This window comes from Myotis myotis, unplaced genomic scaffold, assembly GCF_014108235.1.
Source record: "Myotis myotis isolate mMyoMyo1 unplaced genomic scaffold, mMyoMyo1.p scaffold_m19_p_7, whole genome shotgun sequence".
Classification (NCBI taxonomy): domain Eukaryota; kingdom Metazoa; phylum Chordata; class Mammalia; order Chiroptera; family Vespertilionidae; genus Myotis; species Myotis myotis.
The window spans coordinates 38900567-38927196 of record NW_023416379.1 but is presented as its reverse complement, the minus strand read 5'-3'; the positions used below and the strand labels follow the sequence as shown (position 1 = coordinate 38927196).

Genomic DNA, 26630 nt, shown 5'->3' with positions numbered 1-26630 from the left:
AAACAGAAACAAATTCACAGATACAGAGAACAAATTAATGATCTATATGAGAGGAGGTTTTGGGAATGAGTGAAAAAGATGGAGGGATGAAAAAGTACAAATTGCCAATTATAAGAATAATCACTGAGCCGTAAAGTACAGCATAGGGAATATAGTCAATACTATTGTAATAACTACGTATGGTGTCAGATGGGTACTAGACTTAGCGGGGTGATCACTTCGTAAGGTATATAAATGTCTAATCACTATGTCATACACCTGAAACTAATGTAATACTGTATATCAATTGTGATTGAAAATTAATTTAAAAAAGAGAAATGTGTTTAAAAATATAAGACAAAAAAATCTAAATTTATCCTTTTCTGCTCTCTTCCTAGGCTTACGATATAGCCACTCTTATTATAAAGATCCTTTTGTTGAATGTTCTAAGGCTATCTGTGAGTACCTACAGTTGTATCAGTTTTTCATTATTCATAATGGCCACTCAATACCACAACAACTTTGCTAAACTTGTGTATTTGTCTTATCCCAAGAAAGGGTCTTGGAACAGAAGAGGGTTTAGCAAATGTTTGCAGAATGACATAATAATTAGATTCCAGTGTCACTATTTATGTGTTCTTTATATGTCAACAGCACTGCTTCTGAAGAAAGGAGAAAGACAACTCTTCTGTTCATCCTTGGGAACCTGGATGCATATTTAATTATTTGCAAATCCATAACTCAGGGATGCTAAGTAGAGAAGGAGCACTTCCTGTTGATGTCTAGTCCCTTGGGCAGACACATCATGGCAAGTTTGCCCATGTGGCCTTATGCCCTTCCCACTGGGAATGGCCACTTTCCCATGCTGAGCTATTCTGGGGCTGGTGGTACCAAAGGCACTCAGCCCCTGGGTCACTTTCCATTCTGTGATGAAAAAGAAACATTAACTCTCACTGGAAGACATATTTGGTTTATGGTCTGGTCAAATTCTTGCAATGATAGACACTCGGGCACACCTTTTATTGACATTGGTAGGCATCTGAGGTCTCCAGGCAGGACCAATGTAATTGATTCTTAGCCCTAATATTTTCAGGATTTCTTATTTCCTTAGTTTCTTGGTTTTTCAACTACTCAACAATGATGAATAAATGCCCATGAGTCTTAATTAGAGGAGTGTGAAGAAAATCACTCTTTATATGCAATGCGGTCTCTTAAACTCTAATAGGCCTAGAAGCTATAATGGAGTGACCTCTTCCCACTGCAGCCAGGATGCGGACCATCTAGGTACCCTTGGTCCTGACTGGCCCTGATTACTCCCAGGGCGTCCAGAGAAGCAGCCCTTGGGCCTCCAGCAGGAGAGCTCCGAGGAGTTGTGGCAGCTCCCTCAGCAGCAGCCTCATCTGGCCCGGGAGGGCGGGTACCCCCGGGACCACCTGCAGGCAAGCGGAAGACAGATGGACAAAGCCTACCTGTCTCCATCCTGCCTTCCTGGTTCTCCTGAGCTTCCTCGGAGGCACTGGAGCGCCTGGGGAAGGGCTGGTGGCTGAAGAGGTCATCGCACAGGAGGCTTCGGCACAGCTTGGCGAGGAAGCGGAGGACGTACGCGATGCTGTTCACCACAGGCAGGCTCCGCAGGTGCTGTTTCCCATCAAAGGACGCCGAGACTGGAGAACCAGACAGCAGCTCAGAGCCGGGCACGGAGAAAGCCACACACCTCCGGCCTGGGGCAGAGGGTTTTGTTGGCTCGGTTTTGTTTCCAGCTAGCCTATGCTTGGATTCCGCCTGTCTGCTTAGTTTCGTTTGTTTTTCACGAATGTCCTGTTTCTGTTCCAGGAGGTCATCCAGGAGACCACATTGGGGGTAGTTGTGGTGCCTCCTTAGACTCCTCTGGTTTGTGACTAGTTCTCAGCTTTTCCTTGTTTTCCACAACCTTGATAGTTTTTAAGCGTACTGGTCAGATATTTTGCAAAATGTCCCTCAATTTGGGTTTGTCTAATTTTGCCTCATTATTTGACTGGGGTGATGAGTTTTGGGGAGGAAGACCACAGAGGTGAAGTGCCTTCCTCATTGCAACAGGTTAGGTGTACATGACATCACTGGGGTTTAACCTTCACCTGGCCACCACAGTGTTTGCTACACTTCTCTACTATGCTCCCCAATTTCTTATTGCCTTACAAATAAGTCACAAGGTCCTGCCCACTCCAGGGTAGGTGAGGGATTAAGCTCTACCTTCTGGAAGGGGAGAGTCTCTGTAGCATTTGTAATCCTTCTAGAAGGAAAAAGTCTCTTCTCCTCCATTTATGTATGTATGTATGTATGTATGTATGTATGTATTTGTTTGTTTGTTTGTTCAATCATTTATTATTACCAGTACAGACTCATTGTATTTATTTTGTACTGTGGTTATCTAATACTATGTTATTTACTTTGTTGATCAAATTGTTCAAGCTTTTAGGATGAATCCTGTGTCCCTATGACATGCCCTCATTTTTTAGCAACTCTTTAGTTACTGTTACTTCAATATGTCCCAGGTTCATCTTGTCTTTCTCTGACCCAGCCCTAAAATCAGCCGTTTCTTCAGTAGCCCTGGTTCTGTTTACTGAAGACTGATATTTAGAAACCACAGTTTAGGCATTGATGGTGATTGGAAACTCAGCAAGGCTAAGCTTTTGGGAGATATAAGAGGTGATCAGAGCTAGTTTTTATTTCAAAACTAAAAATAAACAAAATACCCATTTTAATTAGAAATCAAAATAATCCATTTCTTTTGTGTAGCTCTTTATGTGTGACAGGAGCTTTCATATCCATGATCTCCTTTAGGCCTCCTGACTGTCCTGCGAGGAAGCCCCGTGTTACAGATGAGGACACTGCGGATGGCCTGGTTTCCCAGCTCCTGTGGCCTCTAAGTGGGCTTGCCTGTCATGTTAATGCTCCAGGTGACCCTGATTAAGAGAGACAGACAAGGAGCTCCCAAGATGCTCACCAAGGGGTCATCTTGGCCATTCAGATGCCCTAGCAATTCCTTCCTAGGGTGGGTATTGCTGCCTGCCTCCAATACCATAGAAGACTGGGTGTGTTGGAAACTGAACACACAGTGGGAGGGCCTGGAGCATCGGGTCTGTCCCATAAATCAGTGTGCACACTTTCCTGGAGGAGCCTGGGAGATCACATAAGTGGGAAAATTCTACCTCCTGGAGGAGGACATGGATTTGTGAGATCAAAAAGTCTAGCCCTGTGGGAGAGGGCTGTAAGGCGGAGCATCCCAGCAGGTGTGCAAGGAGTGGGTGTGGGGCACAGCAGGACTGCTCCCCGAGGCCCAGCAGTTTGGTTCCTTTGGCCCATTGTGCCAGCACCAGTGTCACCATTCTTTATGTATTCTGCCATGAGAATATTTGGAAAGCAGTGCCCCGAGGACCAAGTTCTTGTTGGAGTATGTGTGTGTGTGTGTGTGTGGGGGGGGGGGTTCGGGAGGTGGGGGGTCTGGCTATTTCTCCTGAGTCCTTCCCTAAACCACCTCAGTGCTGTCACTTAGCCTTGCTGAGTTTCCAAGCACCATCAGTAACATGAAAGGCCACCTTGCCACTTCTTGGCCTCAATGTGATGTACAAGGAGTGCCCTCAGTGCCACTGCATTCTCCAAGACACTAAGACCAAGTGCTCAGCTCTGGCCTTCCTGGGAATCTTTCAGCCAAGGGAAACTTGGCAAGGCTCTGCCCACACTCACGTTGGTGCCAGGCAGTACCAAAGCTCCTCCCCAGCACCAAGGCCCCTGAGGCCACAGAAAGGCTGAGCAAGAAAGCAGGGAAAATGGGGTCAGCTCTCCCAGGTTTGGGGGAAGGAGCCATAAAGAATCAGCCAGGTGGGATTTGCTCAAGAAGGTGGGCACACAGTACAGGAGGGGCTTTCTCTTAGCACCTATATGTTGAGCCCCGCTATTTAGCGGGGAAAAGGACAAGGCCTTTGATCTCAGATTGCAGCCCAGGACAGAACCTGGCTCTCAGACAGAAGCTAGGAGGAGAACAGCCAAGAAGCTCTTGGAAGGCCTCACAACAGGTCTCTCCTCCTGGCCTCTCTTGGTGCAGTACTCCTATCTCTGCTCACATCTGCTAAAGTCTCTTAAAAGTCACCCTGGGTCAGACACATGCGCTTGGACCTAGCCAAGCTCTATTTTAATCCACTACCAGCAAGTCAGAGGAAGCTCTAGAAGGCGGGCTGAAACAGTCAGAGCTGGGGAGGCTGTTGGACACCCTGCCCAGCCCAAGCCCTAGGGATCTGGAGTTACCGACACAGACAATAGGGTGGTGAAGGCCCAGGGCAGGGGGTGGGGGCAGGCCAGAAAGGGGGGCGGGGGGAGACATATGTAATACTTTCAACAATAAAGATTAAATAAATAAATAAATAAAACGTGCTGCATTGATTCTTCAGGATGGAGCCACATTGGAGTCTTCTTTCCCCCGTTCTTAGCCAGCCAGCAGGGTCACCTGCACCGACCCGTTGCTGGGAATCTTATTCCTTTTCCTTGCTGATATGGAGGCTGTGCCCATGATGTTGGGCCAGAGAAAACACCAAGCTATCCCCTTAGAGTCAAGACATCTCCAGGGCTTAAGGACAGGTGGTGACAACCACCATGTAGACAGCCTCCAGTAAGACATCTAAAGGGGGCAGAGCTCCTGATTCCACCTCTCACTTGTGGTGACAACTTCTGCTCCTTCTGGAAGCTGTTGGGTTGGGGCTGAAACTGGAGATGGGCAATGAGAGTGAGAGAAAGGATTGACTTTGAAGGCTCTTGTTTAAAAAAATGCCCTGGGAGATGGAGTTGGCCTGCATGGTGATCAGTGCCATGAAAAAAGGACGCAGAATAGAGAGTGACAGGGGCTGATATTTTAGACAAGCTGGTCAGGAAGGAGCTCTTTAATAAGGAGGCATTCGAGTAAAAAACTGAAGGAAGTTCAGGAGCAAGTCACATGGACAGCTGGGGAAGAACATTCCAGAAAGAGAACAGGAGGTGCAAAGACCCTGGGGCACGAGCATGGCTAGAGGGCACGAGAAGACAGCAAGGAGGAAGCTGTGGCCAGGGCAGGGTGGGGGACTTGGGAGAAGTGACCAGGAGATCCAAGAGGTGGCCAGGACCAGGTCACATAGGGCCTGTAGGCCCTTGTAAGGACGTGGGCTTTTTCTCAGAGTGAAATGGGAGCCATTGAGGGTTTAGGGCAGAGTACGGGCGTGATCTGGCTTATATTTTTAAAGAACCAGAGTGGTTGCTGTGGGTGGTGAAAGGGGCTGGATTCCAGATGTATTTTAGTTAGAGCAATAGGACTTACTGAAGGGTTGGAGGTGGGGGTGGGAGAAAGAGGAGTCAGGGGTGAGGTTTCAGATGTCCGGTCTTCTTGTCCAAGTGTGGGAGCATCTTCTCCTTGAGTTCTGTAGGAGGCCTTCAGCACACAGGCTCATGAAGGGCTCTGGAGCCCAACAGATAGAGACCAGACCCTAGCCACAACCACTATCCCCCTAGGGCAGTGATGGCGAACCTTTTGAGCTCGGCATGTCAGCATTTTGAAAAGCCCTAACTTAACTCTGGTGCCGTGTCACATATAGAAATTTTTTTATATTTGCAACCATAGTAAAATAAAGATGTATATTTTTGATATTTATTTTATATATTTAAATGCCATTTAACAAAGAAACATCAACCAAAAAAATGAGTTCGCATGTCACCTCTGACACGCGTGTCATAGGTTCGCCATCACTGCCTTAGGGCCTAGGCAGAGCATGGCTGCTTTCGTCTTCAGAGATACCCATGGCCCTCCTCATAAACCTGCCCCAGAGCCTTACCCGAGACCATCTCACCACCATAGCCCTGCTTGACCAGGGAGAAGACCAGCTTCTGCTGGTGGGCACAGTCGATGCATGCTTGCACGGCCTGCTGCAGGACCGCCGACGGCCTCTCGGGCCCGAAGTGCTCGGGGAGCTGCTGCACCTTCCTCCTCTCCAGGTAGGGCCCAGCGTTGGCCTGCTTGTTGATGTAGAGGCAGACTGTGGAAACAGACCCACAAGCCCTCAGCACCAGTGCACATCAGCCAGGGAGCTGCTCCCATCTGCCCCTTGGCCCTGGCCTTGGAAAGCTGAAAAGGGGCAAAAGTGGGAGTGATTCTTCCTACTTAGTAAGTAAAAGAGACGAAGAAACCAGTTGCCCCAACTGCCAGGGCTTGTTCCCAAGAGGGCCTCCTGGTTGGGGACAGATGGACAGGTGGGACCCCCTGTGATGTACTCAGATCTGACAGATACGGAGGGAGGCCCGTGTGGACAGCGTGTATAAGTGCATTTTCGTGCTGGGCATGTACCAGACAGAATCTTCCCTTCTTCTCCAAGGGAGCTGTCAAGCTTCACATACTGTCTGCCACTTTTGATGAATAAAAACATCAATATCATGTTGATTGCTCCAAAAACTATGTATTCAACTGCTGAAAAGAGTACTATTTACAATTTCAGGGACAATAATCCCTCAGCCACTATTTAGGTGAGCACAATGAATGGTTTTCCACAGATCTAAAGTAAAAATAGTTTGAGCACATGCCCCAAAATGTATCTATTTATTTATAGGGCATATACAGTCTTGTCTGTATTAATGTATTGTTTACATTTTAAAACATAACCAAGAAAAATAAATTTTTAAAGGATGAGATAAAAATATATATTAATAATAGGTATCATATTTTTCTTCTGTACATCGACTCTCCTCTTCTGACTCCTCCCCCTGCCCTTCCCCTTCCCCAGCCCTACCCCAGAGCATGAGCACCTTGCCTTGGGGGACACTAATGCAAAGGAGAGTTGAAGAGAGGGACTTTAAGAGGACACCAACAGGGTTACTGAACAGTAATAACAATTGTGAAGAAAACTGGTTTTCATTGACTGCTTATTATATTCCAAGCACTTTATATATTTTATCTTGTTTCATTTTTAAGACAAGCTGGGAATTAGGTGTTATTCCTCCTTTACGGCTGAACAAACTGAGGCTTCACATGGTTAGAGGGATTAATGTTTGTAATTAGTGGAGTGACAGGGATTTGGACCCGAGCCTTTCTGAGGTCAAAGCCTATGCCCTTTTCAATCTACCAGGCTGCCTTCTCTCCTACTCATCTTAGGTGATTAAGTAAATCTACACTAATAAAAGAGAAACATGGTAATTGGCATACGACCGCTACCCTTCCCATTGGCTTCTCAGCGAGATATGCAAATTAACTGTCAGCCAAGATGGCGGCCAGCAGCCAAGCAGCTTGAAACTAACATGAGACTTGCTTGCTTCAGTGACGGAGGAAACCAACGTTCCCCGCCTGCGGCTGCAGGCCTCTAAGCCTGCAGTTTAAGAAACTATGTAACAAATACCGCCGGACTTCAGCCAGCAGGATCGCAACATTGTATGCAAAGGCCAGAAACCTACTTTCAGCCACGGAGGCCTAAGAGCTGGAGCCAAGCCTCAAGCTAAAGCTGGCCCAGAATAAAAAAATAAAAAAAAAGGAAAAAAGGAGCGGTTGGGAGCTTCAGTCACCCCCAGCCTGAAAACAGCCCTCAGCCCCTCACCCAGACTGGCCAGGCACCCCAGTGGGGACCCCCACCCTGAAGGGTGTGTGACCAGCTGCAAACAGCCATCATCCCCTCATCCAGGCTGGCCAGGCACCCCAGTGGGGACCCCCACGCTGATCCAGGACACCCTTCAGGGCAAACCAGCCGGCCCCCACCCGTGCACCAGGCCTCTATGCTATATAGTAAAAGGGCAATATGCCTCCCAGCACCGGGATCAGCGGAGCCGCGAGGCCTCCTGGCACTGGGATCAGCGTGACAGGTGGCAGCACCCAAACCCCCTGATCGGCCCTGCTCTGTGTGTGACAGGGTGCAGCACCCCAACTCCCCCCCCCCCCGGGCCCTGCTCTGTGTGTGATGGGGTAGAGCCATAACCTCCCCATCGGCCCTGCCCTGAGTGTGAGAGTGGCGGCACCCCAACCCCCTGATCGGCCCTGCTCTGTGGGTGATAGAGGGCGGTGCCCCAACCCACTGATCCGCCCTGCTCTGTGTATGACGGGGGAAGGTGCCCCAACTCCCCTATCGGCCCTACTCTGTGAGTGACAGAGGGGAGCTCCCCAACCCCCTGATGGGCCCTGCTCTGTGTGTGACGGGGGGAGCTCCCCAACCCCCTGATCGACCCTGCTCTGTGAATGACAGGGTACGGAGCCCCAACCCCCCTAATGGGCCCTGCTGTGTGCGTGACGGGGGCAGCGCCCCAACCCCCTGATTAGCCCTGCTCTGTGCGTGACAGGGGGTGGCGCCGCAACCTCCCCATCGACCCTGCCTTGAGTGTGACAGGGGGCGGTGCCCCAACCCCCCAATTGGCCCTACCCTGAGCATGACTGAGGGTGGCATCACAACCTCCCAATCCACCCTGCTCTGTGCATGACAGGGGGCAGCGCCCCAGCTCCCCAATTGGCCCTGCTCTGAGCCCGACCAGGGGCTGCACCTAGGGATTAAGCCTGCCCTCTGCCACCTGGGAGCAGGCCTAAGCCAGCAGGTCATTATCTCCCGAGGGGTCCCAGACTGCGAGAGAGCACAGGCCGGGCTGAGGGACCCCCCTCCCCACCCCCCCCCGAGTGCACAAATTTTTGTGCACCAGGCCTCTAGTGTAATTAATAAGAACCTTCATGCCAGACACCATGCTAGGCCTTACAGAGAAAATGGTGACCCAAACCGATGAGATCCCTGGCTTCACAGGGCTCAGTGGGGAGGCAGGCTTCTCAGAGAGTCACAGGGCTGATGTGGGACTGGGGCTGTGAGAAACACTGGTGCTAGGAGAGCCCTGAGAGAAGCCTTCGGCACATAGGCTCATGAAGGGCCCTGGAGGCCTACAGATGGAGCATAGACCCTGGCCACCACCACGGTCCCAGGCCTGAGACTCCCTGAGGACCCTGGCAAGAAGCCCATGAAGGAGGCAGGTGTGCCTGAGCTGAGATACAAGGGAGACATAGGATGACCAGAGGGAAGACCATCCCAGGTGGAGAGAAGGAACTGTGCTAAGATCCTGTGGTGGGCCCCAGGGACTAAGGAGAGCAGTGGGCTGGGTCACAGAGGGAGGAACTTACAGGGCCTTTTGGCCACAAATGGGAGGAGAAGGAAGGAATTTAGGTGGAAAGGGAGAGGGCAGTGCAGTGGGGTTGTGATGAGGAGGGACCGTGTGTGTGTGTGTGTGTGTGTGTGTGTGTGTGTGTGTGTGTTTGACACAATCTGATTGCTGCTATTCTTACCACGGAACTGTTGGTTGGTGAATGTCCCATGAGAGACACCGGGGTGAGTGCCACCCTGACTGAATTGGAGGGAGCCAGGTGGAATTAAAGACTAGGATCCTTGGGAGATCTGGAAGTGCAAATAGGGGTGGAAACTCTTCAAGGTGCGCAGGCTCACTATTGGTGCAAAGTAAACCTGGCTCTGGAAAGAAAAATCTAAGCCACCAACTACTCTTTCCAGTCCCACCTCAAGGCAACCAGGTGAACCCAAGATACACTGAAAACCAAGTTTCAAATAATCCAAACTATGAGACATTTAAATGCATTTTCTCAGAGATTCTGGTTATGCTATCTGCTGTCTAGCTAACAGACTAAATCCTTTATTTGAGCTATGTCCGTGACAGCTCTCTAATTCATGAAGTAACTGTTAAGTGACGGACAGGCCATCACAGCCTTGGAGTTCATTCTCCTGACCCACCTGTGAGCGCCTGAGGGACTCCCAGGCTGGGGATGGTGGCTGCGTCCTGAGGGATGGAGCTGAGGTCGGGCTCTGGTGTACTCCGTGGAGGTGAGAGGGCCAACGGAGTCAGGAGAACCGGAGACTTGAGCTGCAAGAGAGAGCCCATTTGGTCAATGGAAATCTGGAATGCTCTCTACACCCTACCAGAATATTTCCTGGGTGGCAGCTACACAACTTGGGTAATCAAGAAGACTTCAGACTGTGAATTTAGTTAAAAAAATCACTCAATCTGACAGTGCTCCTCTCCCCTCCATGCCCCACCCCCCCACCCCCCTTACCTGGAAAAGTAAATATAAATCATCTCTGGAGAAAGGTCTCACCCCCCACCCCCGCCTCCCCCAATCAATGAATAGCACAATCCAAAATATCCAAACACACAAGGAAGCAAGGAACCAAAATAAGAATAAGCAATAAAAACACGTAGCAAAAAACTCACCAATAGTTTAAAATTTTCAATTATCAGACTTATATAACAAAAGCAACTGTGATACAATGTATAAAGATATAAAGGACAAACTTAAAAATATCTCTGGAGAACAGAAAACTGTAAAAAATAGCATTGCAAATTTGAAAAAGAACCAAATTTAACTCCTATAAATGAAAAATACAATAACTAAAATTAAAAGCTAAATGGACAGATTTAATGCATATGAAACATAGCTGAGGAGAGAATTGGTCAGCTGGAAGATACACTGAAAAATCAGAGAAATTATCCAAAAAGCAGCATAAAGACAAATACATAAAAACTATGGAGGAGAGGTTAAAAGACATGGCAAATGTAAAAAGTTGTAACAAATGGAATATCTTCAATGTGCTGCAAGAAATAATGGACAACCTAGAAGTCTACACCCAGAAAAAATATTTTTTTCCAAAAATGAAAATGAAATAGAGATACTACCAGATAACAAAGCCAGAGAATCCATCCCTAGAAGACCTGTTTAAAGGGACTTCTCAAAGATTCACTTCAGGCAAATGGAAAGTGACCTGAGGTAGAAGGTCCGATAAGCAAAAAACTAATTTTAAAAATTTAAGTGGCAAATACACAAGTGGATTTAAATGAAAATGACTATGTAAAAATAATTATGTCTTGAGGGATTATAAAAGCAAAAGAGAATTAAAATGTGTGACAACAACAGTACATAAGTGGGAAGATAAATGGGGTGAAAATGTCCTAAGGTCTCTGTATTATCTAGGAAGAAGTAAGAGAAAGGTTCACTTTATAAAACCGTAGTAAGTCAGCATGCTGCACTTTCTAAAGCAACCAATAATGCAATAGAAAACAGAGTGCTTAACTTTCAATGAGTAGGGACAAATTAAACTTAAAAAAAATATGAAAGAAGACAGAAAAGACGGGTAAAAGAAACATAGAATGAGTGGGACACACACAAAATAAGATATAGAGTTAAACCCAAACTTACCAGTAATTTCTTTAAGCATAAATGGACTAAACGCCTAGTTAAAAGACAAAGACTGTTTATCATACTGGATGCTGTGGGTTGAACTGTGTCCCCCGAAAGATGTTGAGGTCCTAACACCAGTACCTGTGAGTGTGCTCTTATTTGGAAAGGGAGTGGCTACAATATGATCAAGTTGAGCTGAGGCCATTAAAGTGGGCCCTAATCAATACGACTTATTCTTATTAAAAGGGAAATACAGACCCTGAGACAGACACATACGGAGGAAAGACAATGGGAAGACACAGGGAGAACACCATCTGTGGAGCCAAGGAACACCTGAGGCCACCTTTATATCTTTATAGGAATAAAGATATAAAGGACAAACTTGAAAATGTCTCTGGAGAACAGAAAAATGTAAAAAAAATAGCATTGCAAATTTGAAAAAGAACCAAATTTAACTTCTATAAATGAAAAATACAATAACTAAAATTAAAAGCTAAATGGACAGATTTAATGCAGATGAAACATAGCTGAGGAGAGAATTGGTCAGCTGGAAGAAGTAAGAGAAAGGTTAACTTTATAAAAATCGTAGTAAGTAAGAACTCCTGAGGGATGGAGCTGAGGTCGGGCTCTGGTGAAAGGCTGAGAAAGGCTGGGGACGATTCTCCCTCATAGGCTTCAGAAAGAACCAACCCAGCCAATGCCTGGGTCTCAGATTTCTAGCCTCCAGAACTGTGAAACAATAAATTTCTATGGTCCGAGACAATAGAGCAACCCAATTTGTTCTTTTATTGTTACAGCAGCCCTAGCAAGCTAATATACCAGATTTTTTTTTTTAAATCATGTTCTCCCTCCCTTCTTTCCCCTCCCCATGCTTATTTGATAAGGACATAATTGTCTCTGTCCCTGCCTATAGTTTTCCTTGGGGGTTCCTCCTTTAGGCTTACTCTTTCTTCATACCCCCTATCTCTGGGCAGGGTTCTGAGGAAGTGCTGTAGGGAGCAGAGTTCGGGGAAATTGAATACCTCACAGTGTCTAACCTCAGATTTTGGTCTAAAAACCTACCTGTTGAAAATGCAAATCAGCTCCCATAACAAGAAATTTGTAGCCAAGAACTTAATTCCATTCCTAGGAGTCAGCTTGCTTTGGGGCCGACTCATACCTTTTCCTCCCTGCATTTGGGGGAGAGGTTAAATACCAAAGGAAGGAGGAGCCAGTATCCTTTGGCCTTGAGACCTGCTTGGGCAACATGTCAGTCAAATCTAATAACCTAATTGAGAAGCATTTGCACTAAAGCTTCCCTAGGAAAACATATTATCCCAATATACTGCTTGCATCACAATGAAGACAGAAGGGGATGCTTGGATGTGGGAAGGGAATGGCCCAGTGTCCTTATGCCTTTCAGAGGTGCACATGGGGTGAGTAGAGGGTGTGAAAGCTGGAGCTTTTCCCCACCGACACTGCACTGGGTTCAGATTCTCCTCTGGGCCCTGAATGGCACTGAAACTGCTGAGGTACAGCAGGGGTGAAGGGGGAGGGAGGGAGGACGGGGTGCTGCTGCTCTACCTGAGGTGGGCGGGGAGGAATGGTTGCATTTCCTCCTGACAGAGGGAAGCCAAATGAGGAGACAATGAAGTCAGTGCTCCATGGGTATGCAGAGAAAGATGGAAGAAAAAGGGATAAAAAGACTCCATCACTGGATAAAGTGGAATTCAAAACACCAGATCTGTCTGAGAGAATTATTTGGTGGTATCCTGTCCACTGTGTCCTGTGACCCCAACAATCTTCAGTAGAGACAACATATTTCAAGGAATGCTTGGTGTGACTGGGTTTCTTACAGAAACTGGTGAGGGGCCACGTTCTGTGTATCAGCAGGCATGGGTCAAAGCAGCCGCCCTGCAGATGAAGAGGGGACAGGGGACATCCAGCTACAGGCATCGTGCACAGCAGAACTCCGAGCAGGGGGAGCTGGAGCCAGCTTATATGGGTCCACAGAGATGACTGTTAGATTTTCAGTCATCTTGCAAGTTGAATTTTAAATACAGCCATTATTTAAAATGACTGAATATATGTACTTAGAGTATTAATTAAAGTATATTAAAGACAAAGATAATAGATACTCAAAACTCATCATTTTCCAATTATTCTACATTTGCATCTGCATGGAAATACAGATGCAAGGGTGGGTTGCTGCACATCTTTTCCCAAAACCATGTTCAGAGACATCACACTGGTGACTTGAAATTGGCCATCTTGGGAATATTTAGACCTTGGAAATTGGTAAATGCTACAAATTAGGACTGGAATTATTATTTTACTGATTGATAGATTTAAGAAAATGTTAAAAACCCAAGTTAAACTTAAAAGTGTGTCTTGTCTGTAGCTGTTACACTGTAAATAGGACAAGATATTGAAATATTTTGTGAGTTCAAAACTATATTATCCAATTCAGCAAAGAACTCACATCCTTGACAGATGAAAGAAGTTCCAACATACAACTTCACTGTTTACGTTTGTCTTACTCCTTAACATCTGTGAAAATATCAGCGAACATTCACACGGGAGCTACACTCAGAATGCTAGAATCATCTGCCAGCATACCACTGCCCCTGACCTATGGCTGAGCCCAATACTGACCCCCGCTCCAGCCCCGAGTTGGGGACTGGGGGGGCTACAGAAGTCCAAGGAGAGAGTCCCTGCCATCGGTGCTGCACACCGTCCAGCCAGAGGCAATGGCCCCTGCCTTGTGCCTGTGTAATCATTCTCCACCATGAACCACAGGTGGCACTCCATACCAACTATCAGCAAGAGGGGGGCCTTAAAAATAGGCAACAGAAATTATTAAATATCAATTCTTCCCTTGTCTACTATTAAGCTGCATTTAGTGCTCATATATATGATTTTAAAGCATATAAGATCTGTATAATCAAAGAAGCGTTGAAGCCAATTCAACATTTCTAGTGAAAACACATTTTAGAAAGATGCTTCAAAGAAGTATTGAAACAAACAAAACCCTGTCTTCTTAAATTTGAACATTCTCCTAATTGAGATTTTTGTGAATTTGACTTCTTATTACTCAGTGCTAAGAGTATATACTTTGGGGTGCAAGGGGAGATGACAATAAGAAAAGGGAAACAAAACAAAATGTTGAGTTTACCCATAGTCATTAAAAAATTACTTTCTTTAAAAGTAAAATTTCCAGTAAACAGAAGACTGTCCTTTAAGTACTTAGTTAGCCAAGGCTGCTGATTATTCGCAAATATCCATGCTCCCTATTCCTTTAATAATGGAACCCCTGAATTTTAGCTCATCATCTGGTCACCCAGAACTACATTTTCCCATCTTCCTTGGAGCTAAATAAGGCTAAGTAACTAAGTCTGGACAGCTAACTTTGAGGTCTGGGCCCTTAAAGGGGAAAGACATGCTTTCACTAGCTCTGTCCTGGATGAGTGGGATAGTAGGAACTGGAGGAGCCATTTAAGAGCATGAAGCAGGGACTTTTGTTAAGATGGCAGAGCAACAATATAGAAGGAGCCTGGGTCCCTAATACCATCAAGTCATTGCATCAGTACCAGATGGCCTTCCCAGACTTTAACATGAGAAAGAAATTATTAGCTCCTATTGTCTTTAAGCCACCATTACAGCAGCTGACTTTGTATCCTGAATAATATAACTGCCAACACTTAAGAACATTTTAACCATTTGTTTTTAATATTTTAGGAATGAAATTCTTTCTAGAACATGTTACACTTTTCTAACTCATTAAACAGAGCAGACAGAACATAATTTACTTATTTTTAATCAGAAAGCATAATTACTAATCTGAATAATAATACAAAGAGATAGTGAAGAGGTAGAGGGCTGCTAGCCTGACAGTAAGTGGCCTCAGGTTCTGGGGGTTGGTTGATTCATGCCTAATTCCTGCAGTTTTTCTAACTCCCCTTACTATCAAACCACCAAGGATCAAATAAGAAAATACACATAAAGTGCTTTGGCTAGTGCTGGGGTCCAACCCCAGCAGGTCCAGGGGTCCCCAAAGGTGTGGACGGAGTCGGCGAAGAAGGAATGACACGGAGACAGCGTTCAGTTGATCAGCAGCCTAGCCAGGATCTCCAGCCAAGTTCTGGTCTGGATCTCCAGAGAGGTTCTGCTTAGGATCTCCAGCCAGGTTCTCCAGGTTCTCCAGCCAGGTTCTGTAGCCATGTTCCCTCGCTAGGTTCTCCAGCCAGGTTCAGTCACCAGGTTCTAGTCAGGTTCTCTTGTCATGTTCTATCCAGGTTCTTCAGCCAGGTTCTCTCGCTAGGTTCTGTCTCTAGGTTCTGTGGCCAGTTTCTGTCCAGGATCTTTTGCCATGTTCTCTCCAGCGAAGTTCTTCTGTCTCTAGGTTCTATGTAGGTTCTGTGTCTAGGTTCTGTGTCTAGGTTCTGTGTCTAGGTTCTGTGTAGGTTCTGTCTTCTAAGTTCTGTCTTCTAAGTTCTGTGTTGTTACATCTGTATTTATACCAGTTGATTCCAATCCTATCAATCTCTATTCCAAAGGTTAGGGCGTTTCTTATCTCCATTCCAGGGAGTAAAGATTATGTAGCTTAAGCATGATTGTTCGTAGTTAAAGTGATTAATTACCCGCCTGGCACTTAGTTAAGAGGTTTTATTCCCTCCCTAACTTCAGGGGAAAATCCCTACCTGGGGAAACAACCTTTCTCAGAGACCTTGGTTAAAACACATAGTGCCAAGAAGGTGAGCAAACATATTAAGAACAGTATGCCAATGTATGCCAGGTCCCTTGAAACAGCAAGCTTGGACCGGCTCCCGGCAGGCTAGAACCACAAACATAGAAGTGCTCAACAAATGTTACATATCATTGCTATTAGTATTCATTATTATTATTATGTATTGGAGACAGATGGCTATTTTAAAAGTCCAGTACTTTTTTTCTGCTTAAGTCAGAATTCCAATCATAAAGACACAGAAATGGAAAATTCTGCTACGTGGAGACATGGAGTCATCTGGGTCTACAGAATGGAAGCTAGGGCTTCTCCTTGGTGCAGACCCTCTCTCTTTATCTCCTAAAAAAGACTTAGATGGTTTTTTTTAGTCATAGAGTCTACCTGTTGACCTTGGGGAGTCTCTGAACAAAGGACCTAAATCAATAGCAGATGCTGCAAATGAGATGTAAAATAACTTTTTGCATGGTAGTCAGGTTACAGCTCTTCAGAGAAAATTAATGTTAAGAGGTGTTTGCTTCCTTTGACTTGGATGAGAAGGGGACAGTAAAGCCATAATGATCCTCTCACAGCAGCGAGCTTGTCCCAGCAACATGGCTGTCAGCCAGGGCGAAGAGAGAGGTGGCCAGATGGGCCCTGGGAGGAGCCATGACCTATGACTTCTGGAGCACTGACAGCCAGTTGAACTTTCCCTTTCCTGCCCATAATTCACTCATGTTATTCTCAAGACTCAGAGAAGGGGTTAAATGTCACCACCTGGATTATTGGTCTTAAAGGAGAAGCTTGCTCCCTACTTGGACCAGAGAGAGTTTCCACATGTGCAGGAGCACATGACTGACAGAGCAGCTTGGGATAGCACCAGGCACGAAGTGACAGACAGCAAGCAGCACAGACCTGTGATACAGTCAGCACCGCCAGCTGTTCTCAGAACTCCTGGGGGCGAGTCTGCTGAGCCTGCCCTGCCGAAGGCTCCAACACTTCTTATTATGATAATATTGGTAGTATAAATATGTCATAATGTTATTACTGGTATGACAAAATTATGTTATTTATTATTTTATAATGGTAATATTATTGCATACTTTATTGTTCTATATTATTAACACATTATCATAGAATTATGATGATAATTATTATTATCCCCTCGGTGTCCAGCTGTGTGTGTAGTCTTCTCCCCCCAAATATCATCCTTTCAAATCTAAGGCTATTAATAAACTGCTATAATTGAGCTTGTAAGAAATGTGTCTACAGTAAAGTAAACAAATTCAGGGAGGGCTCGAAAGCATGTTCTTAGTAATAAAATACGAGAACTTTAAGAGTAGACCAAGTAATATCTTATTTTGCTTGCTCAGCATTTTTTAGCAACTTCTGGCTCTGCAACTGTTGTCCCAGATTGTTAAAATTGCCAAATTAGTGATTATTTGGTAAATGTAATGAAACCGTATAGTTTCCTTGCTAGCTTCTCCACAATTAAAACCTTTTTGTTAATAGTAAAGGGGGCTTCAGGGTCTAAGAAACCGTCAACATAAAACTGGAGAGACTTAATAGTTTGCCAACTTTATTTCGCCAAATAGGACCTTTTTAAAATTAGCAAGTCCTGACAACATACAACACTTAATAAAATAAAATACACTTTAACACCAAAATAGTAGGAAGCAGGTATGTCAGAGTAAAGGATAATCCTTTAAGTGGAATCATTTTGGCTTTATGAGCCTTTCAGATGGTTCTTATTTTTCCCAGGTCATGAGTGGGTCAGAACTTCATGCAGACGGGCACCTGGTTTGGAGCCATTCTTCTCTGACGCCTGGGGAGCTGTCTGGGAGGCTGCTGGCCTGAAGTAATTCCCACCCGTTTCCCCAAGTATATGGGAGGTGGACTCAAGGAAGAGGTGTGGCCTGTTGTCCCCAAAGCAAAACGCTATGAGGCATGGCCGTGAGACCTGCCTGCTTAGTGCAGGGCCTGTAGCGCCTACTTAGCATCCCCAACGCTTTCTTCCTGCCCTGAGGTGTCTCTGAGTGTTAGGAGCACTGAAAACTGCCCTTTTTAGGAGACAGGAAAATTGCAAAGTCGGGTTCATTCCATGGAATGAATTTCCATTTTTCCTGGCTCCAGAAATGCTGTGTCTGTCAGTAATTTTCATTCTTGGGTCACAGCTCCCAGGGGAGTAGGAGAAAGGCCAAACAGAAGAGAAAAGTTTTCAGTGTGTTTCTTCTTCGGCTCCTGGATTTGCTCCCTGGCTCTATGAACAGAAAGGCTGCCTGGTCCAGCCTTCCAGATGCAATTCCCAGTTTCGGGCCACTGTGCCGGTAGCTGAGCGGGAGACCTGCCCCGGGCCAGCTTCAGAGACACAGTTCTGAAGCTGCGGTGCCCATGAGAAAAAGGGGGCTCCCTTCATTAGAAAAATAATCAGTGACAGGCCTGGCTGGTTTGGCTTAGTGGACCGGCCTGTAGACTGAAGGGTCCTGGGTTCAATTCCGGTCAAGGGCACATGCCTGGGTTGTGGGCTTGATCCCCAGTTGGAGGCGTGCAGGAGGCAGTCAATCAATGATTCTCTCTCATCATTGATGCTTCTGTCTCTCTCTCCCTCTCCCTTCCTCTCTGAAATTAATAAAAACATATTTTAAAAAATAACCAGTGACAAAAGACTTTACCTAAAAACTTTTCTTAAAACCAACAACCCCCAAATAACTTTGAGTCACTTCCCCCCCCACCTACCGTTTTTCGTTTCCAGCAATTGGAAGAACTGCAGAGAACCAAAAGGATAAAGGCTGAATTCATAACCAGCTCTTCCGAAGCGTCGTCTTTCTGCTGACCTGAAATAATTTCCATACATTTCCCTAAATCTATGGGAGTTAATTGCCAATTTGCATTTTGGTTTGAGCATTCAGATCTCAAGATGGAAACTTAAGCTCTTTATTTCAAGACAAGTGAACGAAGGGAAACTTCTGAAGCTCGTTTTCTGATGCCCAAAGGCTTGCGGGGCATCGCTCGTCTTTCCTCTCCAGTGGCGTCTGCAAACATATCTTAGAGGAGCAGCTCATCCGCGGGGCTGGGTTGCTTTCTGTGACTGCAGTTACGGTGGAGAATTTACCCTCCACCCCCAGCCTCTCCAAATCTTAATTTGTAAAAGGGTCACAGGATTTTAACTTTGCCTGAGACACCTCCTTGGAGCCAAATGACGTCAATACCTTTTACAAGCAGGAAACCATGAGTTCACACCCAGCATTTTCAGGATGAGTCCCCTGACTGAGGCTCTAGCGGGGAAAACTCGTCTGTGTCCTTTGACACTAGCCTGCTCTCATGATTAGTGTAAGTGACTCGGGGACATCATCTGCTTCTACTAAAGTAAATGACGAGTGAGTTCTGGGAAGTGGTTTCCAGAGCCGCCCCAAAAGGCAGTCAGGGGAAAGCTCGGTGTCCGAAACATTAATTTAGATGTGAGGCTGCATAATGTGTCTTTAGCTCTGACCCTAAAGTGGTCTCGCCTTACAGCTTCCCCCATCTGGTGTGATTTGCTTTGTCCACTTGTGAAAATGCACATGACAGCAACAGCAAGCATCGTGTAACCACGGGGCACGTCCCTTACAGTTCCATTGACAGAAAGGCATTGATCCTGCCTTTACCCAGCTCCCCACCTTTCCTCACATTCCCCAGCAGAGCTCTGCCCACGCACCCGTGCCCCAGCCCGATAGCACTTTAGAGAAAGGGGGTGATGGAGCCATACCTTGTACCCAGGTTTCCGCCCTCTTTTCTTTGGGATCTTCACTGCCGGTAAAGAGCCAGCTGACGCAGAATAAAGGTTATGAACTGCCATCTTCACAGGCGTTGAGTGAAGTGGGGGTCGGCCTCGCTTTCTCCCAGGGGTCCTCTGAGACTGCATTTCTGCTGGTGCCAGTCTTGCAGAAGAAGTGACAAATCACTCACAGGCAGAAGAGGCGCTAAGAATCCTTCCAGACACAAAGCAAAACAGAAACAGAAGTGTTTGTTTGGTTTGCAAGGCAAACATGGATCCGGTTTGGTGATTTTGGCCATACCACCCCTTATTGGAGGGGAAGACCAAATACAGGAGAGAGCCAGGCACCACGAGAAGCTTTTATGGTGCTGTTGAGCTCCTGGTCTAATTTCAAGGATAGCACATTTCCATGGGTCTCTAGTGAAGCAGGAAAGGTACTGGCTAGGGGGTGAGGACAACAGAGTCCCAACGCCAAACACAATTGATAGCATTGCCAGCAACAAGACAAGTTTATCTATCCGTGTCTCAGTTTCCCCAGTTAGTTCAACTTTGAACTGATGTAATAATAGTACTAAATAGACATAATCATTCTCTCATATTCACTCCTATCCCTTTGGCTGGGTTATGAATTGTTACAACCTTTCCCCCACCCATGAATGAAATTTTAACAGTGAAAATCAATTGTGTTAAAAGTCAGTGATATCCCTCAATCCAATTGTGGGCAGAGATTTACATACAGAAATATTTATTTTAACCTGATTTGTAATTGCAAAAATAAAGTGGGCACAGCCCAAATAACAAACAATAGGGGAATAGTTGATTTATCTACAGAATAAAACAATAAACTAGTTAAAAGCCTTTAAAAATGCCCTTAATAATATGATGTTGAGTGAAAAAGCATCACATAAATTGCACATAAACATGACCTCAATTACACAAAAATGTATCTGGTGAAAAAGTAAAAGGAAACATGCTAAAATGTTACCAATGGCAAAGATGGCGGGACTCTGGGTAACTGTTCACCATGTGAAAATCCACTCTTCCAAGTGAATAGTACCACATACTATAATATTTTTAGAATTTAAAATGCCAACAATAAGCTTCTCAAGTACAGTTGGCCAAATCTTTCAACAAGAGCTTGTTGCTCATCCCCAACCCAGAGAACACAACCGATATCGTGAGCTCTGGGGTCAGAGTTCCTGGAATGTGGCAAACGAGATAGAGCTTTTGACTTTTACTCAGGAATGATGTCAGGTAATAAAATTAATTCCTGAGAATCAGAGGTACCTAACAGTGGAAATGAGAGGCTCTTGCTCAAAAGGCTGCAGACAGAGTTGGGAAAGATGATAGAAGCAGTCCCTACACCCTGTCTGGGCAGTATGCAGGGACCAGACTGAGTTTTTATGCTCTTGAGGTGGTGATGCACTCTCTAATTTTGGTGGAAAACTTAGGAAGTCTAAGTATGATGGAAAGATTGATAGACATGACTACATAGAACTCAAATGTCTTCATATAGTAAAAGTAAAATCATGAAAATTATTGAAAATAAATGAACATCTGAGGAATCTATTTGCTACATATGGGCCAACAAAAGGTTAATACAAAGAATTTCTTCAAATTATTAAAATGAAAATAAAACTCTGATTTAAAAACGTGAAAGAGAGAGGATAAACAGAAATAAATGGTCAATTATCACAAGAAAAGATTTTAAACTTTACTGGTAACCTCCCCAAAAAGTGAATTGATATCATTTGTGGCTCTCAGACTGATAAATGTGAATAACCCTGACAATACTCTATTGGTGAGGGGGGAGAGGAATAGACACTATTATTTACAGTTGGCAGGGGTAGAAATTAGCCAACGTTTCTGGAGGACAATTTGAAAACCTCTTTAAAACACACATGCACATTTCCTGATCCAGCTATATTATTCCTAAGGATTTCTCCTAAGAAGATAATCTGGGAAGAACACAAAGATATGTGGCCAAGGATATTTTTTGCACATTAATTATAATAGTGAAATACTGGATGCAAGCAAAATTTCTTTCCAAACAGTTTTAGTTTAGTAAACTATTTCACATTCATAAAATAGAATACTTTGTAATTTTAAGTATATATGCATGTATGCATACACTCAAGCATATATGAACACTGCAAAATAGTATATATAGTATGATTCTAGTCATATATTTTAATGTATATAGATATAGATATATCTGCATATGTTTAGGCATAGAAAGAAGTCTTCTCTGATATTTCTGGTGATAAAATCTTCTTTGCCTTTTTGTAACAATTTGGGGTGTTAAAGCAGTGACTAGGGGAGTTCCGTGGATCAAGAGCCAAAACCACTAGAAAACAAGAAAACAAAAAAGGCCGAATAAGTAGCACACATTTCCAATAGAAACTTCCATAGAATGGGAATTATTCACTCATTGTTAATTTTTTATACTATTTTTCTACCTATGGTTTAAAAAATGGTACCAAAAAGAAAGCAAAAACAGAGACAACCACCCTCCTTAATACCACCTCCTTCCAGGTGGGGTCAGGTGGCAACTGGATTACTGCCCTTCGCAAAGATTTCCCATCATCTCCAAAGACCTCAAATGCTCTCCAAAGACATCCTTAGCCATGGACACATAACTTGATACAACCAAGTATACAAATCATTTCAGAACTGTCATAGCCCTGGAGGTGGACATGAGACCTCTGAGTTTCTCTGCTTTCAGTTGTGCACTTGGAAGCCATCTTGGAGCAAAGAGCTTTAGCAAACATTAGAAGATTCTGCTCCTGGAACAGCCTAATCATCGAGTCTCTGGATCACCAAGTTTTGCCTCTATGAAGTTGTTAAATGATGACTTGACATATTAAATCAAGTGATTTGCAGCTGGTCTCCTAGGTCTCCCTTTTCTTATCAAAACAAAGCGTGGCTAGAAATATTATAACCAAAACTAAGAGAAACTAAGATCTGGTCTATGAATTTAGGGATGACATTTTACCTGTTCGTCTTGCCAATTTAATGCATGTAAATTAATGGTAGCTCTATCAAGGTCAAAAACAAGGACTGACCAAATCCAAAAGCACACATCAATGCCATGGAGTCACCTAGGAGTCAATCCTGAGGCATGTATTCATGTATCCACTCATTCATTCACTCATTCATTTATCAATTCATCCAACAAATATCTGTTGACTACACAGTGAGTGTAAAATACTGTGCTTAGACACTTGGATTACAGATGAGAATACATAAGGTACATCTACTAACGTATTCACCAACTATGAAGAAGCAGACAATTAGAGAGACAACAATAATATGTGAGATAGATAGTAGCACAGAGGTTTCATATGAAATGCTCTGAGAACACCATGGAGGAAAGAAATCAGTTGGGAGCAGTGGGGACAGGAAAGCACACAGAGGTGTCACCAGAGGCAGGATATTCCCAGGCCGACCAGAGCAAGCTAAGTGCACAGAGCTGGCAATGGAACAGGTAGGTGCAGGGGCATTTGGTGGTACATGGAGAAGGATGGGCCAGCCAGACAGGAAGCAGGATCACTGGCCTTCTGTTGTTTCTAAACGCATTAAGAGGTAGAAGTGACAAGGGTCTCTAGACTCCTAATGGACTCTAAAGTATTTCCTTCTGTGAACTGCATGGAATGGGTTTCTGACCTTGCTATAATGCTCTTTCTCACTGCCATTTCAAAGGGACAACAAAATCCTTTTTTCTCTCATTCTTGGGCACCATGTTAAATTCCCCACATGCCAGTGTCTCTGTTGTGATTCTTTTGACAGCAGCCTCATATACAACCTAACACCATGCTCCACAGGATGCTTAATTCTGTGTGGAAGGTGGTTTCCAGTGATAAGAATGCACCTTGGCATTTATCTAAAGTTCAAGCATTCTTCAAGGTGGCCCAAGCCCTCCTGCTTCTCCTCACACTCTCACTTCTCTCAACTCCTTCACCATCTATTGCTTGCACCACCAGTTTCAGCAAGCGCTGGTTAAATGATGGTTTATATCATTTTCTCATTGTTTCACCCACATAAATGATTTCTGTACATTCCTGGAGGCCATGAGCCATATTTCATATGTCACTTTGCTTTTCACAACACCTGGTGCAATATCGCACCCGCAGAGTGCACCTGGCACCTGTGGCAATACCATTCAACAGGGAGTCTTCCCGTCTCACCTGGGCTGACAGCCCACAGCTGGGCTCAGAGATATTTTCAATTCTGGGTATAAATACATCAATATAGATGAACACCTTGATGGTCAATGGAAACCTCATACCATAAGAAGAGGCACAGCAATATGTTCTGTTAAATTGAGGAAATACATTCTCTTAATACACATTTTTCCCAGTTCTGACACTAAAATTGGGCCAACAGAAGCAAAGCCAGCACTCATCTGTAGCTGGCTCCTACCTAGTGCTCACATGTTTCTCTCTGATGATTTAAGAATATCCAGGGTATCATGGACTGACAGTTGTCAGAGGGGAGGAGGTTGGGGACTGGGTGAGAAGGATGAAGGGATTAAGCAAAGAAAAAAGAAAGAAAGACTCATGTACGCAGACAGCAGTATGGTGGTTGCCAGAGGGAAGGGGGTGGGTAGCAGAAGAAGGTAAAGGGGGGACGAATGGTGATGGAAGGAGACTTGGCTTGGGGTGGTGGACACACAGAGAATGTACTATATACTTGAAACCTATATAATTTTATTAACCAATGTCACCCTAATAAATTTAATAAGAAAAAAAAAGAGTGTCAGGGGTAGTGTTAAGAGAACAAAGAAGCAAATTGTAACAATTTATGAATCAACAGCAACAACAACAATGGTAATACAGTGAGTTGAAGTAATTGTGAAAGGCTAAGAGACTCAGAAGACTATGGTAAGGTGCACAAAACTCTAGTTGTAATCATTTTCATGTAAAAGAAGGGTGAATAGAGTAAAATGTCAGTTATTTTTGCTGATTTTAATAAGTAGGGGAAAGCTTATCCGCAGGTATTTTGTCCTATTAAATCTCTACCTGTCTAAATTGACATGAACGAGTACAAAGAAATTGTAAATAAGCCAACTTCTCCTGGAAAAACGGGAATTGACTTGGGAACAAGAAGCCCCAGTTGTCCCAAACAATAACCAGGTAGCAAGTGGGTCCAATAGAACATTCAACAGTGCTGAGTCCGTCAGATGTCTTCAGAGGCGCTGTAAAGTGCGGACTTGTTCTCTCTCGGCCCCAGGGGGTGAAGCTTCCGGGTGTGCCCATAAGCACCTGAGGCTTCAACACAAAGGTGCCTCCTCGTCCCAGGTAGGACTCTCAGCCCTGTGGTTTGGGGGGTGCCGGGGGCTTCCTGCCTCCTTATTATGGGCCTCCTGCTGTGCAGGCAGGTGCTAGAGTCCGTCCTACCCTTAGCAGAACGTGTAAGTCTCCCAGCACTGGAACCTGCCCTGCACCCATAAAAGAACACTTGGAGGTGCAGCAGATGGTCACAGGGAGCCGAGCCTCCTATATTTAAGGGGAGGAGGAAACACACATAAACCAAGAGCAGAGAATGTGTGTAGTGAAGTGGGAGAAACACCATTACCACCTGCAGGGTTTGGGAAAATGTTACAGTGTCTGAAAGCATGAGAGACAGCACACCACAGAGGTACGAATAATTCACCGGCTGCGCTGTTCCCTAAATCTGCCTGTTTGCTGGGATCTGCCCTCTCCTCATCCAGCACAGGAAGAAGAGAGAAACCGCGTCCCACTCTAGCGCCCCCCCCCCCCCCCCCCCCGGGCCCGCAGCCGCAGCTGCTCCTCAGCACGTGGTCTTCAGAGAGCAAGAGAAAGCAGGCGCGGGCCCAGGAGGGACTGGCTGCCACCTTCTTTCAGGCACCCTGACCACCGCACTGACAGGCCTTCCCCTTCAGGTGACATCCTTTCAGAAGACAGCCCACGAGAGGCTCTGTGGGCTGGCCCTCGGCCTGTCTCCCTCAGCTCCATCCCTCCTCCTGCCCCTGCAATTCTCTGTGTGAAAGGAGCAGCCCCCCACCCCCACCTCCACCCCAGAGCTGTCTTCCAAGGTTTCTTGACAGCTGCTTGCTGGGTTTGCCCGAAGGGGGTGCTGGTCTGAGTTTGGAGGGTGGGGTTGGCATGGGTAAGACAAGGGAAGCTGTAGCCCTCTCTCTTTGCTGTGCTAGCTCCCACTGGAGAGCCTCATGCTGCACACCCTGTTGGGTGACCTGGCCCTGCCTTCTGCTACACCCCTCCTCCCTCTGCGCCTCTAGCCTAGAGGTGGCTGCAACCGCAGGGACTGTGGCTAATTGTCCAGTCTCCTGTTTGGGCTTTTTCATCATCATACGACCATTTCCCAGAATTAAATTACTAGTGTCTTAAATGCTGAAGAGAGTTCCTAGTTAGATCCCGACAGACAGACGGGTCAGTTAATGACCCGGCAGAATGGGAAGCTTGTAAGAAAGCCTCCTTTGGAAACTTCCTATCTATCCTACTTCCTCAAAAGATAGAATCTGCCTACCTGTGGCCACACCTGGGCGCATGCCTACATGCATGGTTGTGAGAAGGGACCTGGAGGAGGCAGGAGATAGGATGCTGTCTGCCGTGCCTGTGGCCAGCAGAATCATAGCTAAGAAAAATGAGAGCGAATGGTCTTCAAGATCAATGTTTCAGTGTATCTTGTAGCATGGATGGCATGCTACCATGTGAGGAAGATACACGCTACAAATGCATAAGCACATATGCATGCATGTATGCTCATATGCATAAAATATTTCTGGAAGTGTTTTTAAATTGTAGGAGTCATCTTTGAGATAGGCAGCAGCGGCTGGAATTCTAGGAGCTGGAAAGGGAAAGGGACTTTTCTTTGTGTGCTGGTTCCTACCTCTTGTATTTTGTGTGCATTCAAAAACCAAACAAATAAATAAGTCTAATCTACTCTCTCTCACTCTACAGTGAGTGGCTCTGCCATCTGCATGACTGGCCGGCCAGGGCTGGCTGCAGGGAGGCAGGCTCACCAGG

At 45.4% G+C, this 26630-nt stretch overlaps 1 protein-coding gene across 1 annotated transcript in view; it reads right to left on the bottom strand.

Annotated features, from left to right (window-relative positions):
- Nucleotides 1-26630, bottom strand: part of SCML4 (Scm polycomb group protein like 4) — an 88857-nt gene that overhangs the window by 31632 nt on the left and 30595 nt on the right. The window contains exons 2-5 of the mRNA XM_036317277.1: nucleotides 19612-19825; nucleotides 9726-9855; nucleotides 5811-6011; nucleotides 1449-1643 (exon numbers count right to left, since the gene is read on the bottom strand). Of these exons, the coding sequence (XP_036173170.1) occupies nucleotides 1449-1643; nucleotides 5811-6011; nucleotides 9726-9855; nucleotides 19612-19767 (682 nt within the window). The 5' untranslated portion in view covers nucleotides 19768-19825. The remainder of the gene's footprint in view (nucleotides 1-1448; nucleotides 1644-5810; nucleotides 6012-9725; nucleotides 9856-19611; nucleotides 19826-26630) is intronic.